The 25025-nt window shown below is 34.5% G+C and overlaps 1 protein-coding gene across 1 annotated transcript; it reads right to left on the minus strand.

Moving 5' to 3' along the window:
* Nucleotides 1–14647: 14647 nt before the first annotated feature.
* Nucleotides 14648–15763, minus strand: LOC145158230 (auxin response factor 7-like). The gene is made up of 4 exons (XM_079077153.1): nucleotides 15750–15763; nucleotides 15222–15264; nucleotides 14918–15108; nucleotides 14648–14844 (listed from the first exon to the last, which is right to left on the minus strand). The coding sequence occupies exons 1-4, from the start codon at nucleotides 15761–15763 to the stop codon at nucleotides 14664–14666; spliced, it is 429 nt and encodes a 142-aa protein (XP_078933279.1). The 3' UTR covers nucleotides 14648–14663.
* Nucleotides 15764–25025: the final 9262 nt, after the last annotated feature.

Genomic DNA, 25025 nt, shown 5'->3' on the forward strand with positions numbered 1-25025 from the left:
GCTGGTAAACCACACACGCTCCATCAAAATGACAATTATGAGATACCCATTACTACTCTTTATTAGTGCCTTTTAGTGTGCTGGTTAACCACACACGCTCCACTAACGACCAATAAAGCATAATGTGCAATTTCATGGATTAGCATACTTTTCACATTTTTCCTAAAGTAACTAGAGTTGGGATTTTTGAAAATAATGTTCTAGTACTTTTAATATCATTATACTTTTAATGAGAAGTAGTTGTCCTATCAAATCCGTTCTGCTAACGACCCTCCACTAATCAAGGAAGCGGTGGGTGAGAGTGGACACCCATTCAACTACCATTTTATAGGCAGTTTCCTTATACCCCCCTTATATATTAGCTTTGTGAATGAGGCATACTAGCGATTTGACTGACCATATTCTTATACATATAATATTAAACCTTTAATTATAATATATATATAAGGTGTGTTTTAAAACTTTTTAAAACTTCAAGGGTTTATATAAATTTCGAAATTTAAGCTGTTAAATTCAAATTTAAATAAACCAATTAACTAGATTTAATATTTATCTATTAATTAACTATTAATCAAATTATTAAATCTTGTAAGGATTATCTAATTAAATTAATCAATTAATTTAATCCTAATCCTTATCCCTCTAATTTCGAAAAATAGGGTAAGGATAATTATCCAATTAATCTAATTAAGTAACAATTATCCAAAAACAAGAAACCCTAGTTATCCTCTTAGCATATTTCGAAATTCATAAGGGAGGAGGCTAGGGTTTTCAAAACCCTAACCCTAATTTCGATTAGGGTTCTTTGGAGGCTAGGGTTTTCGAAAAAACCCTTTGATCCAAAACCCTAGAAATCGAAAAATTGGCCTTTAGGGTTTAATAGCTATAAACCCTAATTTGCAATTCAACAATTGTAGCAATTCAATTTAAAACAACAATGGCTCTGATACCACTGATGGGTTTTAGGTAAAACAAATAAACTAGAAACAATTCCTAAGTTCACATGCAACCTACTTTGGATCTATGTTTTAACTATTGAACATACAACTTTGAATTGCAAAACAAGAACCCTAGAGGAGAGAGGCTAATTTCGAAATTAACAAACTAGGGTTTAGGGTTTACATACCTTTCAATTGTTATGGCAAACAATTGATATTCCCTTGATCTTGATCTTGATCTTCTTGGAAGCTTTAGCACCACAAGTGTAATGCCTCTAATGGAATCACACCCAAACTAGCAAGAAGGAAGGTAGAAGAGAGAGGGGAGAGGGAGTATGCAAAATCTCGGCCTTAGGGTTTCTTCAAAAGAAAGAGTGACCAAAAACATGAACCAGGAGGCTCCTTATATAGCTGAGGGATCTAGGGTTTAAGGGAAACCCTAGTTATCCTTTGCTTAGGGCCTAAGCAAACCCAAGGGCCTTATCCAAGCCCCTATGGACGAAATTATTAGGGTTTCCCCTAAAGATTTCGTCCACCCTCTTCCAAGGGGGTTCTAGAGCCTTCCACTCAACTATTAGATAATTGCAAACTAGTCCCTGCACCTTATAATTAATTCTTTTAACCCCAAACTCAATTCTGATTAATTTCTGGCTAACAATTAATTAAACATAATGATTTCTAATTAATATATTAATCCATTAACATATTAATAAATCATTTATATATATATATATATTAATTTATTAATCTTATAAATTAATATCTCTCCTTTCATAATTTCCTTGTCCAGTGGCTAGGTTGAGGGCAACCCAAAAGGACTGTGCTGCTATCAATTCAAGTACATACCAATTATAGTTATGGGCTTAGACACCTAATCCAACACTCCCACTGCATCACCGCCTCGATATTGGCCGGATCGACCAAAATTCCATTTTTATTGATGAGGTGTCCTAGTTGAACGTGACACAACCAAAACTCACACTTGGAGAACTTAGGATACAATCTTTGCTTCCTCAAAAATCTAAGAATCTCTCGTAGGTGCTTCTCATGTTGCTCCTTGGTCTTGGAATAGACCATAATATCATCAATAAACATAATAACTGACTGCTCAAGAATCGGCCTAAATTCCTGGTTCATCAAGTCCATGAACATTGTTGGTGCATTGGTGAGCCCAAATGGCATCACAACGAACTCATAATGGCTATACCGAGTTTGAAAGGTCTTCTTCTCCACATCCTCCTCCTTGACTCTCATTTGGTGATACCCTGACATTAAATCGATCTTGGAAAACCAAGATGCACCCTACAGTTGATTAAAAAGGTTATCAATCTTAGGGAGTGGGTAATGGTTCTTCACCGTCAACTTATTAAATTCTCGATAGTCTATGAAAATACAGTGAGAACCATCATTCTTCTTCACAAACAGAATCAGTGCTCACCAGGGCAAACTACTTGATCGAATAAACTGCTTCCCTAATAGCTCCTAAAGCTAAGAGGATAACTCCTGCATATAGGGTGGTGCAAGACGATCTGGAACCTTAGCAATAGGGGTCACCCCTAGGAATCATTTTGATCCCGAACTCAACATGCCTCTCTGGAGACACACCAGGTAAATTCTCCAAGAAAACATCCAGGCACTCGCGGACCACTGGAACATCGGAGATCGAGCGCTTCTTATCCTCTCGGGTATCAACCACATAAGCGAGAACTCGAACAACCATGTTGAAGATATTGTTTAGCCTTGTCGTCAGAACAAAAAGTCGAACCAAACCTAGTGACCTTACTGTAGATGGTTAGGTTTCCCCCACTTGGGGTATAAACTACCACTAACTACCGCTCACAATCAATCAAATCCCCAAACCGGCTCAACCAATCCATAACGGTGATCACACATACATCCCTCAAATTCAAAGATCCACCTCATAGAAGCAATCGAGTCCTTAACCCTATTGAACTCTGTGGGTTTCATGTTACTGAACACCCGGTACTGCATCGATCCACCTCCCGGAAGTCTTGCAGCGGTAATGGGTGCAGTGGTTGCGGCAGTGGCAACCTCAATGATGACACCATAGTGCTTGTCGAACATCATGGTCAACATGGTCTTGATAGACCCAAACATATTCAGTATTGCCTCTCTGATTTTCGCAGCCACCTCGACACCAATGATCTTATAGATCTCCTCATCAGTCGTACCCAGCCTCTCCAGATCGCCAACGCCTAAACCTGAACCTTTGGTACTCACCATTCTGAAACAGACAATGGAAAAGTTCAATTATCAGGCCATAGTGCATATACACCCTATGCACTCACCTACTAGTTCCTTAGTAGCCTTGGGATTCTCCCTGATTCTCATACGAATCATATACTTTCAGTAGTACGAGCCCATACTAACTTCCACACCTATCGGTAGTTGACTCAAAATATATTCCAAAGTTCCAAGTCACTAAACTAAACCACACTAGGTGCATTAACACACATACACACACCTACATGCTCTATGTGACATCCCAAAAACAAACATAAAATTTCCCATTTTTAATTCACCAAATCACATAATATTTGTCCCAAGAACCCATCACAGTAAAAATGTATCATAATCATCAGAGTACAAAACAATCATTATGCAGAAAATCATCAGCGGGGAATGTTGTGTAGTCAAGTCGGGCCCTTTCCTTTGGAACTAGAAGTACCTGAAAATGTTCAAACCAAAAAACCGTAAGCACAAAAGCTTAGTGACTTCCCCGAAATACCACATACCATACATATATTGCCATGGGCTACCCCTTGGTCTTGCATACAAGTGTCATGGGCTACCCCCATGGTCTTTCATACCTTTTCCATGGCTACCCCTATGGTATTTCCTTGTATTTCCATAGCTACCCCATTGTCTTATATACAAGTGCCATGCGCTACCCCCATGGTCTTTCGTAAAAATGCCACGGGCTACCCTCAGGGTCTTCCATGCAAGTATCACAAAGACAACTAGCATCCTACACACTATAATGAGAAAACTCACTTGTCTCACAAAGTCAGATAAACCATAGGTAACTACCACGAAACCAGTTCTACAATACACATAACAATCAAACAAGGTCCAACCTTAGTCTATACCATAAAACTATCACTTTGACCAAAAGTCAACCTAGGTCAAAAGTCAACAGTCAAAGTCAACTGTCCACGTAGACTTTAGAGGGTTGCCACTCCGTGACCTCCTATTGGTCATGTCGTGGCACAATAAGGAAAAAATAGTTGCAAACCTTCCCCACTCGCCACATCGTGGTAGCCAAACGCTACGTCATGGAAATTGGGTTCAATAGCTTAACAAATTAAGCCATTTTCCATCCATTTCATGGGCTCCAAAACTCAGATTTGTTTCCTCCAAATGTATTAATGGATAAAGTTTCCAACTTTATCCAGTAAGACATCCCTCCAAGCCAATATCTCAAATCCAAGGTCTAAGGCAACTTAATGCATGGAATCAACCATTAAGCACTTAATTCTTAAAGTCTTCAATCCAAAACTTCCATAAGGGTTTTCAGGAACCTAATGATCCCTAAAAATGCAAACTTTATGGACATGCATGCCTCATGCATGTCCTTCCAAAATCTAGGTCAAAGGATGAAATATAACCTAAAGTTCAAAATCCCCAAACCACAACCATATTCTAGGTCTCTGAGATATAATGTTCTTGGGAGTCAGAAAAATCATAAAGTTAGAAACTTTATCTCTTCCACCCACTCTATCTTCATAAATGGAGAAAAATATGGAATAAAATCTAGATCTATGAAGCACGCAACAAAAAGATGAGAGATTGAGGATATACGACAAGTCCAGAAGCTTCACACAAGGAAGATGAGAGATTGCTTGGAGGAGCTAAGCACCAAAACTTCTTCTTCTTCCTTTAAAACCACCAAAAACTTGCAAAAGTGAGCTCAAAAGCCTCAAGAGCCCTAAGGTTTAGCCAAAGGGTCATTTGGAGGTGATGGAGGCTGACGTGGGGGAAACCCTAGCCATCACTTCTTTTAAATAGGGCATAAGACCCGAAAATTAGGGTTTTGCATAAAATGGTTGCCATGTTGTGGCCAACATATTGCCATGTTGTGGCACTCATTAAAAAACATGAGCTTAAGCAAGCTTTTCCACATCGTGGTGATACATTCACCACGTCGTGGCCAACCAAATCTTCCAAAATACTTTTAAAATTCATACGTCAGAATCCAGATGTTACACTCCAAAGAGCTACCTATAAGCTCATAGACACTCGTCCTAGGATTCTTCTTGGTTACGTTTCCACGTCGCTAGAAATCATTACCAACGTCGATGATTGCTTCGTATGTACCGGTTGTACATAATCCAAGATTTGATAGATGGTCGAATAAATGATTTTACCCCAAATCCAAAACCAAACAATGAACAGGAAGCAAGGCTAAACTAGGAATTATAAGGCTATAGAATCCTAATTATGCACAATTATATAGTATTCACTTTGTAACTAACGATTTCAATATAGTCTTCTAGTAGTGAAAACAAGAAATCTACTAGGCTACAAGGCATCACATAATCATGAAACTCTATCATGTATTTCCTGAGTAGGATCCTTAGCCTATCAGTAGGATGGATATCCAACAGTTAATATATCAACAATAATATAACAAGTATGGATATTTTGGGAGATCACTTTCCTCGAGCTCCGACTGACTGTACACATCACATTTTCCTTTATTACAATTATATTTTTCAAAAAGGTTTGCAAAAAATCTCAGATCCTTAGTTTGAGTTTGGAATCACTCAAGTGTTCATCCAAATCTCTCAAACCAGGGCTTTGATACCAACTTGTTATGTCCCATTTTTCACAACAAAATTTTTCATTTTTAAATTAGGAATAAACGTCCTTTTCATAAAACCCAAATCAATAAAATCTCTTATGTTCAAAATACAACCAATCGAAAATTAAAGTGTCATGACAAATCCGGAATCACAAAAGTTGTTGATGAATGTGTAGAGTCAATCCTTCGCCCTCCCACAATTATCTAAAGTAACTAAAACATTTTATTCCACAACTATAAGACAAATCTTAGTGAGTTCCCCAAAATACCACATACAACAATATACACATAATAATACATCCTACCGAGTCAACACCAACCCAACGAATGTCTAGACTCACAACACTCTAGCTGATCTTGTCATCAATCTGACCGATGCGAATGTCTAGACTCGCAACACTCAATGTTGGTCTTGTCGACAACTTACCCTTTGTTGGCCTCCAACATGAAGCTATAACACCCACACTATTGACTATCCGCACAAAGATGGATGCCTCAACTCCTCTTAGATATGTCGAGATATACATAATACATATAACAAACAAATAATCATCATATGAAACAATATACAAGTATACTTGCCTAATAGCATACAACAGTCTACGCACATCCTATCACCCTAAGCACATACTCTAATATATATTATATTGAGGAAACTCACTTTATAGTCGAAAGCAGACACATACGCCATAACTCACAAAGAAGTAAAGGCTGGAACTACGAACCACGTAATCACTAGTTAGAGGTAATCATCAGTCTATAGCTGAAAACCTCAAATTTAACCAAAAGTCAAATTGGTCAAAAGTCAGTGGTCAACGGTCAACCATCATGCTGTGGCTAACACATGACCACGTTGTGGCAGCCTCATGATAAAACAATCATCGAGAACTCTACCATCATGCTATGGCGAGCATCATGCCATGCCATGGAATCTGGCAAAATAGCTTAATTGATTAAGTTGTTAATCCATTAAGTGCATCCATATCTTCCAGAAAGCTTCTTAACATCCCAAGGAGTCATAAAAATACCAACTTATAGACATGCATGTCCTTCCAATATTAGGTCAAAAATGTGAGAAAAATGGGTTGAATCTCATGCATGCCTTCAAAACACTCCCAAGTTCTAGATCCATAACATATAACACTCTAGGGACCTTAGAAAGTAATAAAGTTGGTAACCTTATTACAACCATTCATTTAAACTCAATTGATAGACCGGTATATACTAACTTCTAGATCTAGAAGAAATGAACCACAAATATGGAGTCTTGAGGACTTACAATGGTCCAAAAAATGATCAAAAGTAGATGTTTGTGCTTGCTAGATGGCGCTTTGTAACACCCAATTTTATCCTTATAGTATAAATGACCAATCACGTAAATAAACATTTTGATAGAGGAATTTTTAAGATAAATATTCTTGGTGAAAATCGTAGTAATCAGAAAAATGAACTCGTGCAAATAGAGAACTTCCAAATCTGACTTCGCATGAGGAAATTATTATTTTCAGAGGTTTCAACATAAAAGTGTGTGACAAAGAAACCAAAATTAAGATCGTTTGATTGTTAGGAAAAACAATCTAAATGAGATTTGAAGATCTCATCAATACTTATCCGTCGATATAAAGACAGTCGAGAATGGATATCACACGAGAGAGTTAAGATTTTTGTACGGGTGTTAATAGTCTAAACTTGTTAAAAATATAACTTTAAAAGTAAATTGAGAATTAGCCAAAAAAGTCTAAATGAAATTTGTAGATTTCGCTGATAGATATGCGTGGAAATAAAGAACGTCGAAAACAGAGCTCGCATGAAGAAGATATTAATTTTTGAAAATCTGCTAAATTGCATGCATAGACACACGCGTCGACAAGTTGCACGGCGCGCACTTACACATCACCAGCTTGGCAACACATGTCACCACCTAGATGATGCCACGTCAGCACCCTGAAGAAGTGTGCGGCACGAACCCGACCTTGTGTGTGGTGCGCAACCTGAATTTTCCTATGAAATGCTTTCATCTGCTTATTCCTTCTCCACACCATTTCTAAGCTTTCTCTCAAATTCTAAAGGCTGATTTTGAGGTCTTTCTTCGGAGTTTGGAGTATTATATATTAGCGAAGCTTTAGGCATCTAGGCTCGTCTAATAGAATCTCTCGGGTCGGAGTTCTGCCAGCGTAATCTTCTGTTTAATTGGAAACTCTCTGTAAGTTAGGCTATACTCAGTATGCTTTAAGTGTAGCTTATGTTTATATTCATAGTTGTTGTTACGAATGTATAAATAGGATTTATCAGTAATTCCAATTATAGTGCTAATTGATCTACTTATGAGAGAGGTGTCTAGAATGGTCACGTTGGCTTGGTTGGGATTTTAGAATGGCTATGCGCCGAAATGATCCCGCCTCCCAACTGTCAAGCCTGTTTGATCCTTATTTGATAGAACTCTTGGTATTCATTGGGATTAGTCACGGATCTAGCTTTCATTACCAGACTGTCATAGGAACTGATAAGATATCGTAATCTAGGTTAATACCTGTTAGACACATTACCCATTACGTCGGAGGAATAACTGTAAATCGTCTTAGTAGCTATCCAGGTGAGTTATATCAATATAATATGTATTACAATACATGTCCATGTATGTTAGGATATAGAACTAATAGAGTAGAGTTGATAGATTAGTCTTTATGTGCATAAGTGTAAACTAGTAGAGTAGAAAGTATAATTATGCTTCTATTAGTAGAATCTAAACTGTATCTCTATGTGTGTAATTTTTATAATTACAGACTTAGTTAGGGGATGATGGTGCAACGGTTAAAGAGGCCAGGAGCCTATTGACCTACTTGTTGACAAAATGGCATGTAGGCCGTAAGTATACATAGACTCGTGTTGATGAAATGATGTGTATGTTATAAGTACTCAAAGACCCATGTTGATGAAATGACATGTAGGTCGTAAGTACACAAAGACATGTATTGAAGACGAAATGGTCGGGCCGTAAGTCTAAAATACACATATTATTAGGAGATAGTGAGCCATTGTTTATATCCATGTATATGTATTGTGGCATATGGTATTTTGGGGAATTCAGTAACTTCGTGCTTATCCAGTTGAATATAAATATTTTTTTCAGGTACTCATGTGAAGGGCAAGGTTCAACTGTACACACATGCATTCGAAACATGTTTCCGCACAATGTAATCGTACTCTGATATATTTTAATAGATAAAAATGAAATTTTTTTCCTTGAAATGTGGAACGTTACAAGTTTGTATTAGAGACCCGGTTTGAATGAACTAGATGAACACTCATGGGGTTCCAGACTCAAACTAAGGAACTTAGTAATTAATAAATCTTTTTATAAAAAGAATAATACAAAAAGGAGAGAATGTGATGCGTGCAGTCAGACAAAGCTCAGAAAGGAAAGTGATTCCCAAAATATCCATATTTGTTATGCTTTTTGATATATGAGATGTTAGAAATGCATGATAGTATGTAGGCTAGGGATCTTTTCAAGAATTGCCGATTAGAACAGCCTGATACATTAAGATGCCTTATAACTTAAAGATTTGCTTGTTAATGGTTGCTTAGAACCTATATTAATAGTAATTAGTTATTTGATAAATATATTTAGGTTGCATGCTCCCAAAATTAAATAGTTTTAGATTGCCTGATTTGGCGCTATTTCAGAGCTCTCATATGTGTCTAACCGTTGTAGTGACAAATCTTTCAGTCAACAAACTATTTGATTTTATAGGAATATAATCCTGTCTGTTCTATAATTAGTTAATATTGGTAGAAGTTCTCATAAAAACATCGAAAGTCTTATAAAAATAACAAGTTTATTTTTTAAGTTTATAACAAAACCAAACCATCTAGGATCTATTTATAGAGGTTAGAATGATATTTAAACAAACAAAGAGTATTTCAAAATTACAACCTTTGGAGCCTTTGAACCCACTTCGTTTGGGCGTGTTGATGAAGATGGAAAGATCAAAGAATATGATGTTCTCTACAAGTATCCACCATCATGATTAAGGCACTTGGAATGCTAGTTCCTTCTTGTATAAAATACTTATTAAGCCTTTAAGTTTTTAAATCAAATAAGAACTAAAGGAGAAGCACTTTTAAGCATCAAACTCTTGCAACAATCTTCAAAATACAAGAAGAAGAGAGGGAGAGAATACATACGACTTTCAAGCCATTTCTTAGGGAAAGAAGGTTACCAAAAATGCAAGAAAACTCTTTTAAGTTCTTTATTTTAATCTCTTTAAGATCCTTGACAATTAATGCAATTTTACTTAATCTTTTAAGTTGCCATGATCTATCTACATAGATCTTTATTCCAAGAATTAGTATGTCGATCATATATAAGACTAGGAATGTTATTATGCTCCCAATAAATTTGTAAAAGACATAAGAGTCATCTTGATTTATAATGAAATCACATTATGCAATTAACTTATTAGAAAGAAGATTCTTACTTCGAGATGTTAGCTTAAATTTGAAAAGATTTTCATTCATGTATGTTTTCTCCTTTGAAAACTCACTTACTCTTTACATTCATAATATATAGAGGAAGATTAATCAATCCCATACTTGATAATCATACACGAATGCATCTCTATGTGTTTCATTAGTTTCTGATAAACTATTGAGTAGATCTAACAACAGTTGAAAATTTGTTATATGATGCATTTACCTTATTGTTCTTTAGCTCTTAAAGTTCCATATTGCTCCCACTTAGAAAGAGAAATTTCTAAGCACTTTTCTTTTGGAATGACAATTAATGGGATTGTAGAAACTTCATCCTAAACAATAATTTAAGATAATCCACACAAATGCAGTTAGTTGATGTTAGAGTGAGTTAAGCTTATTGTTTAACACAAACTTCATAACTCCATACCTTTTAGATAAGGATAAACCATTACATCCTTAGTCTAATGAAAGTATTTAATCTACTTGTTTAGTTGGAAATATATATATATATATATATATATATATATATATATATATATATATATATATATTGGTTGCAGCAAGCATAATTCCAAAAACATTATACAAAAAATAGTCTTTTAAAACATCATATAATAGACTCCAAGGTCTATGTTTTATCCTCTTCAAAAACTTATACTATCAACATTAAACTAGTGGCCAAGTCACCCTATCCCACTAGAGAACATGAAGGATAACTCGAACATCAAAAGATTGATCCAAGTGACCAGGTGATCATGTGGCACCAGAACGATACTAATGACGAGTGAGCGTTTTTGACAGAATGAGTTGTGAATCGATTCCATAACTCTCAAGATGTTCCAAGACGACTTGGTTTACATAACTCATTTTATTTATCACTGATGGTCTCATTAACTTTTATTTCAATCTTCACTATGAAACAATCTGAGCAAATCAAAAGTTTCAACAATAACGAATAAAATTCGTCAGTGAAATTGATTAAGAATCTATCACAAAATCTATTCATGGATTGAAAAGATTATATTCATCACTTATGTATAATTATTGTCAAGACTTTCGTTCTTTAACTACAAATAGATAAAGATACTTGCAAATCATCAACCCATATAAATAGGATTCACATATATCAAATGAATCAAGATCATTTGTCTTAAAAAATTTCATCCGTTTGAAGTTGGTATATATGTTTCATATTTATATATTTATGATGATTATGACATAGATAAGTTTAAATCAAATATCATTTGAGTATTTAGGTGTTATGATCACAACTATCAATTTAATGAAAGCTTATAGATTTACTTCATAAATAACATTATGAGAAAATATTATTTACACAAAATACATCGTTATAGATCATGATTGTGAACATCCATTAAATAATAAGTAAAAATAGATTTATTCATAAGTTTACAACAGTTACACGTCCCTATAAGAATAGGTACAAAAACATCTATTGTTCAAATACATACTATAACAACACTTGTTATATCATCAACATGAAATACTATTTGTTTAATCAGTTGATTATTTCTTCCAATCATCAACACATAATATCATTTATTAGTGTCTCATGAAGTATAACATACTCAAGTGAATGGTAGAAAAATAAACAGTTCTATCATATAGATATCTTACGTCTTGGTCAAGTCAGACTTCCTCAACTTGTTAAGATTAGAGGATCAGTTCCTCTTTAAGTGTCCAGTCTCTTCCACAATAGAAACAACACTAATCATTTTGATCCTTTCTTGATTTCTAGGTTTATGCTATATTTCCCTTAACTGAACTATTGGTCTATTAGAGGACAGAATCTCTTATATCTTCCTTTTATTTAATGATTGAACAGGTTTGAAGCACGTTTTAATATTCTGATTGCATATATGCTTTATTTGATGAGACATATGATATGTTTCATAATTATTCAAGACTTTCTACAAGTCTAGGTCAATTGTTCCAGTATGATGTGAGACACATCAACATCATCACAATAATGCTTCCACCAAAGCATCATGATCAGAATGACTAGAACTACTAGAAAAACAGCCTTTCACGACGCACAAATGCGTCTCAAGGAAGGCCCTGTCATAACGAGAGACGACACGCTTTTACGCGTCATCTATTTACGACGCGCCTTTACGACACGCATTTATGATACGCATTTACGACGCGCAGTTATGACACGCAATGCTTATCAAGGAAGGCCCTGTCATAAAAGAAGACGACACGTATTTGCGTGTCGTAACCTTACGCCGCAAGTGTTTATGACACGCAATGCGTATCAAGGAAACCCCGGTCATAAAGGAAGACGACACACATTTTTGCGTGTCATAATTTTAAATGTTTTTAAAATTATATATTTTTGATAGATTTACTAATTTTCAAATTAAATAACACATCAAAAGTCTCATAATACAAAATAAAATACCACAAACAATAAAGATAATTTATTGGACTAATATGTCAAATACAAATAATCATTCCAATAGTAAGTAAATGTAACACATTGCTAATATTGCATTAATATTTATTATAGAAAACAAAACATGTACAACATTAAAAGAAACCCATGACTAAATTCTCCTTTAACAATCTCCTTTGACAATTTCCTTTCTAAAAGAATAACCTGAATGCAGGAACTTTGAGAGGCTGCAGGGCATGGAAGGAGGTTGCTAGAGCTGTTAGAACCTGCACATGGCAAATCGGTAACTTAACATGCAATACAATACAAGATGATATGGTATGATAGAGGTGGTTGGTTCATCAAGTGCAAGTATTCCACAGTTAAGGCAAAAGGTTTGCTAATGTCAATCTAATGATAAGTGAAGCAAGCACCTGAGATCAATTGAAAATGGATTTGTGAAATTCCTTCAATCCAAAATACAATGGGAATGGGCAATTAGAGATGATGGCAAACATTTTGACCTACACTGCACCTTCCTCGCATTTCAAGCTCATCATTACCAGCTTGCATAACAACCTGAACTTACAATCAACCATAAACATTAGGGTTGGGTTAAAATGTGAGATTGCTGCAGTGAGCTGTTATCCTAAATTATTTACTTTTATGCAGTGTGCAAGCTTCATATTGGTTTTTTTGTAAAAATAAGAAAACAAAAACCCAATAAAATTAAAAAATTAAAAAAAATTAAAAAAAATTACATTACCTTTAATGGATCTGGCACAAGGCTCTGAACAGGGATATCTGAAAGTTCAAGATTTAAACCACGTTCTCTAGCAAGAATTATCACCTACAATATTGATTCACCATTATAATTTATAATTTATAATTTAAAATACCAGATTTTTATTTATATATTTGTATAGAAAATAAAAAATAAAAAATAAAATAAAAAAAAAACTTTCTGCTACATCTGTCCCAACAAGATTATCCCTGGGGTCTGGCTCAGTGTAACCTGCTGCTTTTGCCTCCATCACTACTTCACTAAACGCTCTTGCATCAACAAAATTGTTGAATATATAACTCAATGTCCCATTGCAATCACATAAATAAATCTCTCACTTACGATTTTAAAATATAACGTGGGGTATTATGGTCTTTTAACATATAAATAAGGGAATTGACCTGAAAATTCCTTCAATGAGTATTCACTGTTTTGATGCTGCTAACATATAAACATCCTGTTGAATATATAACTCAATGTCCCACAACCACAAAGCATGATTTTAAAATGGTTTTGGTGATATAACAAATTTACTATATTGTAAATTGTAGGTTCTTAAGAGATAAGTAAAATGGGAATAAGTACAGAAACTGAGAATAAACATAATGTAAACAATGCTTTTAGTGTTTTAAAAAAAAGATAAAAAAAAAAAGTTACCCTTCAGGCTGTGGCTGGATAGAAGGTAAACTTGTCCTTAAACTAGCTTTGGGTCTTTGCTATGTTGTATTAGGAACTGGTTTTGATCCTACTTGCATCCTTTTTTATAAGACTTATATATAGTATCATCTTGCCTCACAGTTTCAATAGCTATAACTTGGTCTTCAACTGCTATAACTAGGTGGAGATGCACTCCCCGCATAAGAGTAGGTAGTCCCTTGCACGTGGTGTGAACTATTTTAGTACAAAGATCCCATTCAAAAGTCGCTCCAATTTTTCTAAGTGGTCTGTAGGAAAGAACAATTAACATCAGCAATATAGGCATGTGATCTGACTACATAAATTAGCAGTTGAAATCATAAATTTAAATGATGATTTGTTCATCTTTATATAGAAAAAACTATGATAGCCATTGAAGGGTGAAAGCAAGCCACATTCACCTCATATTTAGCATTGGGAAGCACACTCACCACTAACCACTAACAGTAAACTCTATATCAGAAATCCTACAAGAATACATACTTCTTCTTCATTGATCCCTCGGAATCTAAAAAGACGGATACGCCCTCACACCTCATAAAGCATTCACATGTTGAAAGATGCAGCTGAGTTGTCTTCATATTGCCCTTTCCATGGATTCCCACTATCAGTTCCACTAGAAGCTTGATTAGGGACTGGCATGTTACCCAAATCCCCATCTAAACTCATCTGTTGTACTTCAGAATACGACAATATCTTTATGCTTTGAACACAGCTCACAAATTCTCTGTTAACAAAAAGGTAAAAGTCATGACCATATAAAGAATTACAGAAGGAGAAGATGAAGTTTAGAGACTTACTCCCATGGGTCATCACCAACAAGCAATATATCATTCTCATGATCAACATAAACAAGTTTCCAATCAGTCCTTTGTGTATCTTCTAATTGACCTTCAATACCAAACATACGCGCCGGATCATGTCTAAGCTCTTCATACCCTTTATAACGTGTCACGTCAATAGTTCTTTCTACAGACCCACGTTTCTGAACCTACGCACACCAAGTGTCTGATATAAGTCCCCAGTCACAAAATTTACATAAATCAACTTCAACAAAATATGTTTTGATGCAAAAAATATGTAGTATTACTATTTACTATTTACCTTTGTGTATGTTCGGACACGTTGAGTTTGATGCAAAAAAGATCTAGTTTGATTAATAATCAAGATACCAAATATTAAAACCTGCTAGTGATTTTAAGAACAAAAATTAGTAGCGACCAGTCATCAGTGAGCAGATGAACAGTCTGGAAGCCATGAAGGAGAGAACCAAATAGAAAAAACAAACAAATACTGTAATCATGAAACAAGTCAATTGTGAAGTTTCTTTCTACGACATATCCAAAAACAAAACAGAAAAGATATCAATTCAGATAAGCTTACAATCCTTCTAGACTTCCAGTTATGGAAAAAGAATATAAGGTCGTCATTCTTGAAATCACATTTTCAAATAAAAAGACCTAATATTAGAGAAGATAAAGATGAAGTTGGGATAAATGGAAAACTAGTAAGAAATTATTTTGTAGAAATTATAAAAACGATTAGTTAAACATCAAAAATGGGAAATAGTGATGAAAAAAAGTTAAACCTTCACACCGGAGATGAGAGAAAGCAAACCCAAAAACCAATTACCTTTTGAACATCATTTAGGGATTCTTCTACCGACTCCGACCTATGTTTCAGCCGGTTGAGTCGTCTTCTTCTTTGTAAGATCGAAAAATGTTAGATGAGATAGAGGTGGGATTAGAAGCGAATCTAAAGGATTGAACCCACCCATCACTGCCATTTTCCTTCCCCTAAACCACCTTCGCTAGTAAGCGGAGATCCCAAGGCGAGGAATCCCCGGCGCTCCGTGAACCAACGACGTCGTGAGCGCGGTTGGGAATACGTGTAATTTAACGTTGCAGAAGAGATATAGCGGTGTAGGTGCTGAAGACGAGGAATCCCCGGGGCTCCGTGAACCAACGACGCTCCTTCAAATTTTGCAAAACTGACATTATATTTTAGGGCACGCACAAATGCGTCTCCTCTATCAGCGCGTGTCGTTGTTTGCGCGTCATTAAAGGGCTGTTATCTAGTAATGTGGTTGGCATAGGTTGTTCAGGAATGAGATCTTTCAGTATATATAATTTCTATTTATCCTTAAGGAAGAACCTCAACGTATTATACCAATTATATAAATTATAACCATAAAATGTTACTATCTCTTGAAACTCAACAAGAGAGAGGTTTTTTAGGGCATAAAAGTATTAACAGTTATTTACAAAATTTGACAGAATTTCATTTAATATTTTCAATATTAATTCTTTAAAAATTAATACCTTTTATAGTTTCTAAAACGTTAATTTTCTAAAGTCTAGTATCCAAGTAACGAAACAAATGAATGGTAGGTGATCCTTTTATCCCATCCACTTAATCAAACTCGGTAGGTAGCGATTACCAATTGCATAAGATATGTAACTCCTAGATCATGGGATCCCAAACAACTATTGCTTATCTTGGCATGTTTGATCCCATCTATGCATCCGATCTTTCATGCTTAGGTGACATTTATCACACAAGATTCCGATCAAGTCTTCCTACTTGAAACAACTTGTAGTATTGCAACTAACCAGTGACAAAGTGACACTTTAGTCACCAAAAACTACAAAACTACCCCGAACATCATAAAACAATCCTAGTGGTTATGTGACCCATCGCCCACAAAGACCATATAAATGACACCGAGTGTTCTTCAAAAGGACGACAATGACTTGCATTTTTCAAAAAAGGTTTTATATATGTTTTATAATTATAGTTATAAAAACATGGTCTCATGAATATTGCATGCATCAAACAATTCATGTATATTTTTAAAAATCATATCACTTGTAATAAGGTTCTTAAGGTACCAAATAAAACTTCATTTTATTTACCATTTGCCGCAATCAATTATAAACTACAGTCCGATATTTTAAGGTTTAATCGTAGAGCGGTTTTAAGAACTGGTAATAGTCATAATAAAAATTTCAACTTATTCTTAAGACATGGAGTTTTGGATGAGTTCTAAAATCTCAATTTTAAATCTCTCTTTTATAAGCAAAAGCTTATTACTTTATGAATTTGTAGAATAAACTCAATTTATATTTTATAAACTCAACTTTATACATCTTATGATAAAAGTCATATTTTCATAAACGAAAACTTGGGTGATGATATTTACGTTTTAAATCTCATTTGGCATGCATAAAACATAATATCAACATGTTGCGTTATGTTCAAAAAACTAATATCATATATTAAGTTTCGACGTAAAAAGTAATCACTAGTTTTATTATTTGTCGTTATAACTCTATAAACTGATTTTAGTCTTTTTAATAAAAACTCCTTATTTATTATAAATACATAGAGTTTATATAATGTTTAAACATATTTTAAACCATTTCAAATATTTTAAAGTTGGGTATTTATAAGTTTTACAATAAAACTATTTTTAACAAAAAATCGATTTTTAGCCGGTAACCGGTAAAAACATTTTTATAAATACCCATTTATAAACATCTTATGTTATATTTTAAATATCTTTTACTCAAACTCCAATTGATATTATCTTATGTTAAAATATTATTTGACATGTAAAACTCATTTTCATATATAAAACATAACATACAATAACATAAAATAAACATCACATGCATGCTTTAAAATGTGTATAAACCAAGCCATGTCTAGTAATAATTTTTGTGAGTTATCACAAGAATTATTAAATCTTTCCTAAAGGAATTAAGGGACACTTCAAAAGGTCTTCAAGCTCCCACTTGCCAAGTCAACTCTTTCTTGCAAAATAACTTTAACTCTTCATGTTGTGAAGGTTGTAACACTTAAACCATTAAGACTATAATTAATCCCAAAATCAAGAGTACAAGTTGATGGTTGGGATTATAGTCTTAAATGGTTAAGTCATCTTCAAAGATGTCATTTCTTCATCTTGTAACATTTAAAAATAAATACAACTAGTCTAACTAATTTTTTTACATAAAATAAATAAATAAATAAAAATACCTATTTCTCTATTACATCTTATGAATAAATAAATATCAACCAAACACAACACAAATTCCATATGGCTTGTTTATACACAACAATATATTAAATATAACAACAAACAACTCTTTGTTTTTTCTAAGGCAATTTTTATATAACCAAAATGCATGAAAAAATGGTTATATATAAAAATAAACAATTTTAAACAAGTTGCCAAAGAAGACAAATATGAACTTTTTTTTAACCAAAAAAAATTCATGCTTATTTTCCAAAAACCAAAGATTATCAAACAAAAAAAATCATTCTAACATATAAAAGATGGCTCTGATACCACCAAGGTTCTAAAAAGCTCGTCATGACTCAAAGGCTTGTACTCTCCGCCTTAAGTCATATATGTATATAAAAATGACTAATAGTAGAAAATACATATAAAATTATTAATTATATACAAAATTGTTTCCGTAAGTCACGCCTTACAAACGACGTGGCTCGCCAAGGCTCGTAAAAACTTGAGGCTTGACATTACCGCCGATTCATGCCTTACGTTACTTAGAACCTTGGATACCACTCATGGGTTTTGGTACAAAATATAAGTGTATTTTTCATAAAAACTGCAACGGAAGTCTTATAAAAATAACTAGTTTGTTTTTAAGTTTATAACAAAACCAAAACATTTAGGATCTGTTTGTAGAGGTTGGAATGATATTAAAAAACTCACATAGTGTTTTAGAATGACAACCTTTGGAGCATTTTAACCCACTTGGTTTTGGAGTGTTGATGAAGATGGAAAGATCAAAGAATATGATCTTCTCTACAACTATCCACCATCAAGATTAAGGCATTTGGAATTCTAGTTCCTTTTGTACAAAGTAGTTCTTAAGCCTTTAAGTGCTTAAATCAAATAAGCACTAAAGGAGAAGCCTTTTTAAGCATCTAACTCTTGCAACAATCTTCAAAAGACAATAAGAAGAGAGGAGAGGATACCTACGACTTTCAAGCCATTTCTTAGGGAAATAAGGTCACCAAAAATGCAAGCAAACACTCCTTTATATACTTCATGCAAAAGTAAAGTTATACCATATTATAATATAAAGTATTCACTAGCTTTTAGAAGCATGGAGAACAAAGGTGGGACATGCTTATATATTTTTTCGACCATGCTTAAGAAAGAAGACAAAAATTGTCCTCTAGTTTATTAACCATGGTATGTTAACTCATTACGTTAATCATGTTTAACCAAAGTATCCAAAACTTTGTACATGACTAATTTTATTATACCATATGATATAATAACTAGTTATACTCTCTGTTAATTATTATTTTCATAAAACAAAAATTATTCCCTAATTAAGTACAAAAATTTATATTATTTCTTATAATCATATTAATAATAAATATACAAAATGTGCTAACTGATAAATGTGTGACCCTATAGGATCATATGTTATTAGCAATATCACTCAATAATGATTCTTGGGCATATAGATTCACCAGTTGTTAGTAGTTCGATTACGTTAGGATACCCCCTTATACTAATTAGTTATATGTGTGAGTTAGTACGTTTCAAGACAAAATTGTGCTTGTCATGACCTTATCATGTTTTGGTCGTGCCTTGCAAGAATACCCCTTTTGGTAGGCACAAGTAGTATCACTTTGAAGAGAATGTCGAAGGTCATTAGATATGACAACCAGGATTTCTTCAAAGTCAAAAGGAGCTACATTTTGCGTATGCAAGGCCAACTTATACTTCAGCTAGTTACGAGCAGCAACAGATGATGGGACGAACCCAAGTGGGGGAGAACCAACTCTTAAGGAGAGAGTGTGAAAAGTAGTTCGACTTTCGATTTTGATGTTAAGGTGCATGAGAGTAGCAACACGAGTAGGCGGAAGTTGTTAGTTTCTTTTTCGTTAAGCGGGTAACAAAAGAAGGAAGTCTTCTGTTAAATTACGCATAGGCTATGAGTTTCTTGCTTCTCGAGGAAAGGTTAGTATTTCATTCCAAATAACTGATAGGATTTAGAATATTTTGCAAAATTCTCAGGTGCGACTTAGATAGCCAAGAAAACCATATAGGTACGTGCCTTCGAGGATGTAGGATTTATCCTCGCAGTAGAGGATCAAGAATCCAATAGGTAAGTAAAGTTTTCCATAGAGAGTGTCAAGTACTCAAGGGGTACACCATACCTAGAGATTTGATTTCAACCATAGTAAGAATTTAGTTAACCCATGACAAAGGATTTTAACAGTAGGATCGACATCAAAAGGATAGAGTGTTTTCGTAAGTAAGATTATAGAACCATAGGAGGAAACCATTCGAAAAGGAATATGCCCATTAAGCATATGGTAATATTTCAGTGTTATTTTTGGCTTCATGGTAGACTACATGTTTAGTGTAGTTATTCCTTTAGTCGATAAGCGTAAGAATTAATAGAAAACTAGGATCGAATTTCAACGTTTATAGGTTGACATAGGGCGAAAGTTAGACTTTAACACCCATAAAATGTAGATTAAGGACCTCTAAATCAATTATAGTCTCAAAAGTTAAAAAAGCAAAGATATGTTGTGTTAAGTAGATATCAAGGAAGGAGGATGATTAGGTTCCTTTAGGACTGTCAGCCAATGGTTGTGAGTCTCTAAGACCACCGAAGGGTTGATCATGAGTCTTCAACACTCGGGGGGGGGGGGGGGTAATGACAAGAGCGATCTGGCATCAAAATCCCAGTAGTTAGATAAGTGCCACGATGTACCGTGAACGAATTACTCGAACCATAGTTATACCTCGATATAGGTAATGTAGTTAGAGCCTTGCGAGGGGGATATTAGGAGACCTAGTGTTCAAATAATCTAGTAGGGTGGAAGATAAACAAGCCTTATTTTGAGTCTGTTGCCAAAATTAGAGTATTGGTTCTAGTGTTTTCAAGCAAGTAAACTCGTTATAGTAGTTTTGGTTAAAATTCAAGATGTTGGAACACCTGAACTAGGTAAATTAAACGGTTTATAATCTACGTTCATGTGCATTTTAACGATATAACATAAGTCTTTTAGAGGCATGTTACTAAAAATGGATTCCGTTAGTATGTCATAGATAAAATTCCATAGTTAATCACCTCATAACAAGTCGACATTTCAAGTCTAGCCGATCGTCAAACGTAACATGTAAATTTTTGAAGTCCAGACAAACGAATTCCTGGTTTTGGAAGACTTTGCGAGGATTCTGGGAGAACGTCTAAGGTAGAAAACGAAGTTCTATGGCCAAATAATTACGGAGGGATGAATTCGATGCAGCAACATCGGCTAGATCCTAACTTGATCTCGTGAAACCCCAGTAGGATAGTATAGGAGTTTTCTTAAGGTGCATTAGGAGTAGGATTTCGGGGATGAATACTTTGTAAGTGCGGGATAGTTGTAACATCCCATTTTCGTCTTATAGTATAAACAACCAGTTACGTAAATAAACGTTTTGATAGATGACTATTTAGGATAAATAGTCTTGATGAAAGTCGTAGTAATCGAAAAAGAAAACACGTGCATATATGTAGAGTCGAAATATCTTGTAATATGTCGCAGTCTGTGTATTTGTCTGTTTCGTATGTTTCCTTATGTATTTGCTAAGGCATTTTTTTAACGAAGCTTAAAGTCTAGCCTTAGTATTTTTTGTACTTTCAGCCTCCTATAAATAGGAGCTGAACATAGAGTTGATAGTAGAGTTTTCCCATTTTTACTATCATTTCGTACTCGTGTTCATTGGAAGTAATATGAGCTGAACCAGACCTTATTTACCTCTTGTGTTCATCTTTTACTCTGATTTTGATTCTAATACTCGATTAAACACTTCTATAATTGGTATCAGAGCAGGAATCATTACTGCTAAGATCTGATTTTCAATTGAATCTCTAGTTTTTGAGTCGCAAGTTTGTCTCAAAAGTTTCCGCACTGTTTGATTCTGAAAATCATCTCTGATCTACAGTTTTGATTTGATTCTGCGCTTGAATTGTGTAATCGAGTAATCGTTTTTGAGTTTCTGATCAATTCATTCATTCAATTTCAAGTTTCTTCAAGTTTTTCTGAAAATTCTCATCCGTACATTAATGGCGAATTTCAACATGAACATGATGACTTCATTTTCTCATCTGTTAGGATCTTCTACGAAGATTCCTATGTTGATTCCAGAGTACTATGATCAGTGGGCTGATCGAATGGAGGATTACTTGAACGGATTGGACGAGGAACTCTGGAGCTGCATTACAGGGATCGCTCAACCTCCATCAAATGTTCAACATATTGGATCATCTCGATCAGCACCTGCAGTTACTGATCAATCCACTAGGCTGAAGAACAACGAAAAGCGTTGTTTGAGAGAATTACGAGGTGCCTTGCCACCTGTTGTTTACAATTACATCCGTGGTTGTAACACTGCAAAGGATATTTGGAATACTCTTAAGGAAAAGTATCAGGGAAGCGAGAAAACGAAGATAAATTCTTTTAAGCAGAGTCTTGTGGAGCTGAAAGAGTTCAGACAAAAAGAGAGTGAAACAATTGAAGTTTACTATGATCGTCTTAATGAACTGATCTATAGATGCAATCGTTATGGAATCACAAGGTCATCAATGGAGTTTAATCTCACTTTTGTGACGGGACTTCGTAAGGACTGGAGAAGTGTCAGCATGATGGTGAAGAATCAACAAAGCTTCGATACTTCATCTCTGAATGATTTGTATAATTAGTTGAAAACTCACAAAAGTGAAGTGAATGAGATGGCTGAAGAATCGAAACTGATTTTGGGAGGTCCTTTAGCTCTTGTTTCGAAAGTGTCTGAGAAAGAAGCTGTTGAGAAAGATGATTCTGATGAAGAAGGCTTTCTAATGAATTCTGATGATGAAGTGATTGCTTTTTACTCGAACAACCGAGTTAAAAAGTTTTTCAAGAAACCTTTCAATCCTAAGGTGAAGCAGAGTGATGTGAAAGGAAGTTTTGTTAATAAGTCTGTGGGTGAGGAGAAGAAGAAATTCGAGAAGAATGATGTGAAGGCAACTGAAGCCAAAATTGAGAAGAAACTTAAGGGAGACTCGGTCATTGACTGTCATTACTACAACGGAGCAAATTATTTGGCTATTGATTGTATGCTTCGTAAGAAAGAAGAGAAAAAGAATAGGGTCAAGGACAAATCCTATTATGTTGAAAGATTGGAAGAAGTTCGTGCAAAGACGAAGGGGTTGTCTTTAGTTGCACAAGGCGAAGGCGAGGAGGATGGTACATATCAGATCTGATCTTCAGGGTCTGATGATGAAGAGATACGTAATCCGACGCATGGGGCTATGTTCGCACAATTTGAAGAGGATGAGGACGAAATGGTGACTGGTCGTTGTTTCATGACCAAATCAGGAGACAAATCACCGATGATAACCAAGGTACGTGCTATTCTTCAGTCTTTTAACATTCCTTTATAAGCTTATGATTCTGAAATAATTTCTTTTGATGATACTGTTGCTTACTTTGATACAATTGTGGTGTCTGCTAGTAATGAAGCTAAGAAATTGAACATCCAGTTGCTAGAGACCCAAAAATTGCTAGACTCGAAAAGAAGTAGAGTAGAGTATCTGGAATTGCAATTGAATAATGTGAATAATGATAGGGAATGTCTAGATAATGAAGTTCGAATGTTACTTGCTCAGCGAAACATTTACTGTAATTCAGAAAAAAATATTATATGCTAAATTGACTTCATTGCATCATTCATCTGACATTAGCAAAGAACAACATAGGAAATTGTTGCCTTTTCTTGTTTTCGAAAGAGAGAAAATTGATAGTTTGTCCTATGATTGTGAGAAAACCATAGCAGAATTCGATAAAGTGCCTGATAATCGATTTGCTTATGGCATTGTTAAGATAGACGAATATTTGAATGTTGATGAACTTGTTGAGATAGTGAATGATACTTTGACCAAAAGTGAACAAATCAAAATTTTGAAAAGAACTGAGAATTCGAAACTTGACTCTCAATCTAATTTTACTGATATTGATGATAATTCTGATAGTTTTAGCGAAATCAGTGAAATTGAGGAGGAGGAAAGTATTGATTCTTCTCAGTTATCTGTCGTTAATGTCACATCTAAGTCAAAAGGTAAAGAAATTTGTAATGATTCGATGGTTGAGGGACCCTCTACTTCGAAAGTTTGTGACTTTGATCATGTGAGTGTAAGAGACAATCAAACAGATAGTAGTGATGATGAGAATGAAGAAAAAGTTTCGAACAATTCTGAGCCAGAAAAGAATGTTTCGAATGAAACATCCATTCCACGAGTTGTTGTTGATCAAGTGTTTGGAGACACTGGAAATTTCGACAAAATCTTATCTGACAAAGGTGCTCATTACTTGGAAACAAATACAGTTGTGTATCCAAATTTTAAGTGTTCAGATGATGTTGTATTTCCGAATCAAGTGTTTGTCACTACTGGAAATGTTGAAAACATCAAATCGGAATTCAACAAAATGGTCGAAGATGATAACAAGAAAACATCAGACGAAGGATTCTTTTCAAACCAAAGCACTGTCGAAAACAATCTAACAAAGAATTCGTATGTTTTTCAAAGACAAAAACCACAAAGAAAATGGGTTGATAAACAAGAAAATACAAAAGAGATTTTGAAACAGGAATCTAATGAAACAAATGAGAATTTCAAACTTAATTCACAAGAATTTAAGGATCTTGTTGAAAAATTTTCGAATGAAAAAGGAATTTCGAAAAGACAGGCACGCAAGAAATTTTTTTGGCAAACAGTGTCAAATGAAAAGCAATCAAAAATACCAAACAAGAAAATATATGAAAATGGGGTGTCTAAATTAGTACAAACAAAGTTTTCAACTCCTTCGGATAAAAAGGAAAAT

The sequence above is a fragment of the Lactuca virosa genome, chromosome 2 (assembly GCF_052849685.1).
Source record: "Lactuca virosa cultivar CGN04683 chromosome 2, Lactuca_virosa_CGN04683_v6, whole genome shotgun sequence".
NCBI lineage: Eukaryota > Viridiplantae > Streptophyta > Magnoliopsida > Asterales > Asteraceae > Lactuca > Lactuca virosa.

Bases quoted from the DNA above. Each gene is read 5' to 3' on its own strand.
- LOC145158230 (XM_079077153.1), bottom strand. The intron at 15,109-15,221 runs GTAAATAGTAAA...TGGTGTGCGTAG, and splicing joins GTGTCCGAACATACACAAAG to GTTCAGAAACGTGGGTCTGT. The intron at 14,845-14,917 runs GTAAGTCTCTAA...TTTTGTTAACAG, and splicing joins GTTGGTGATGACCCATGGGA to AGAATTTGTGAGCTGTGTTC.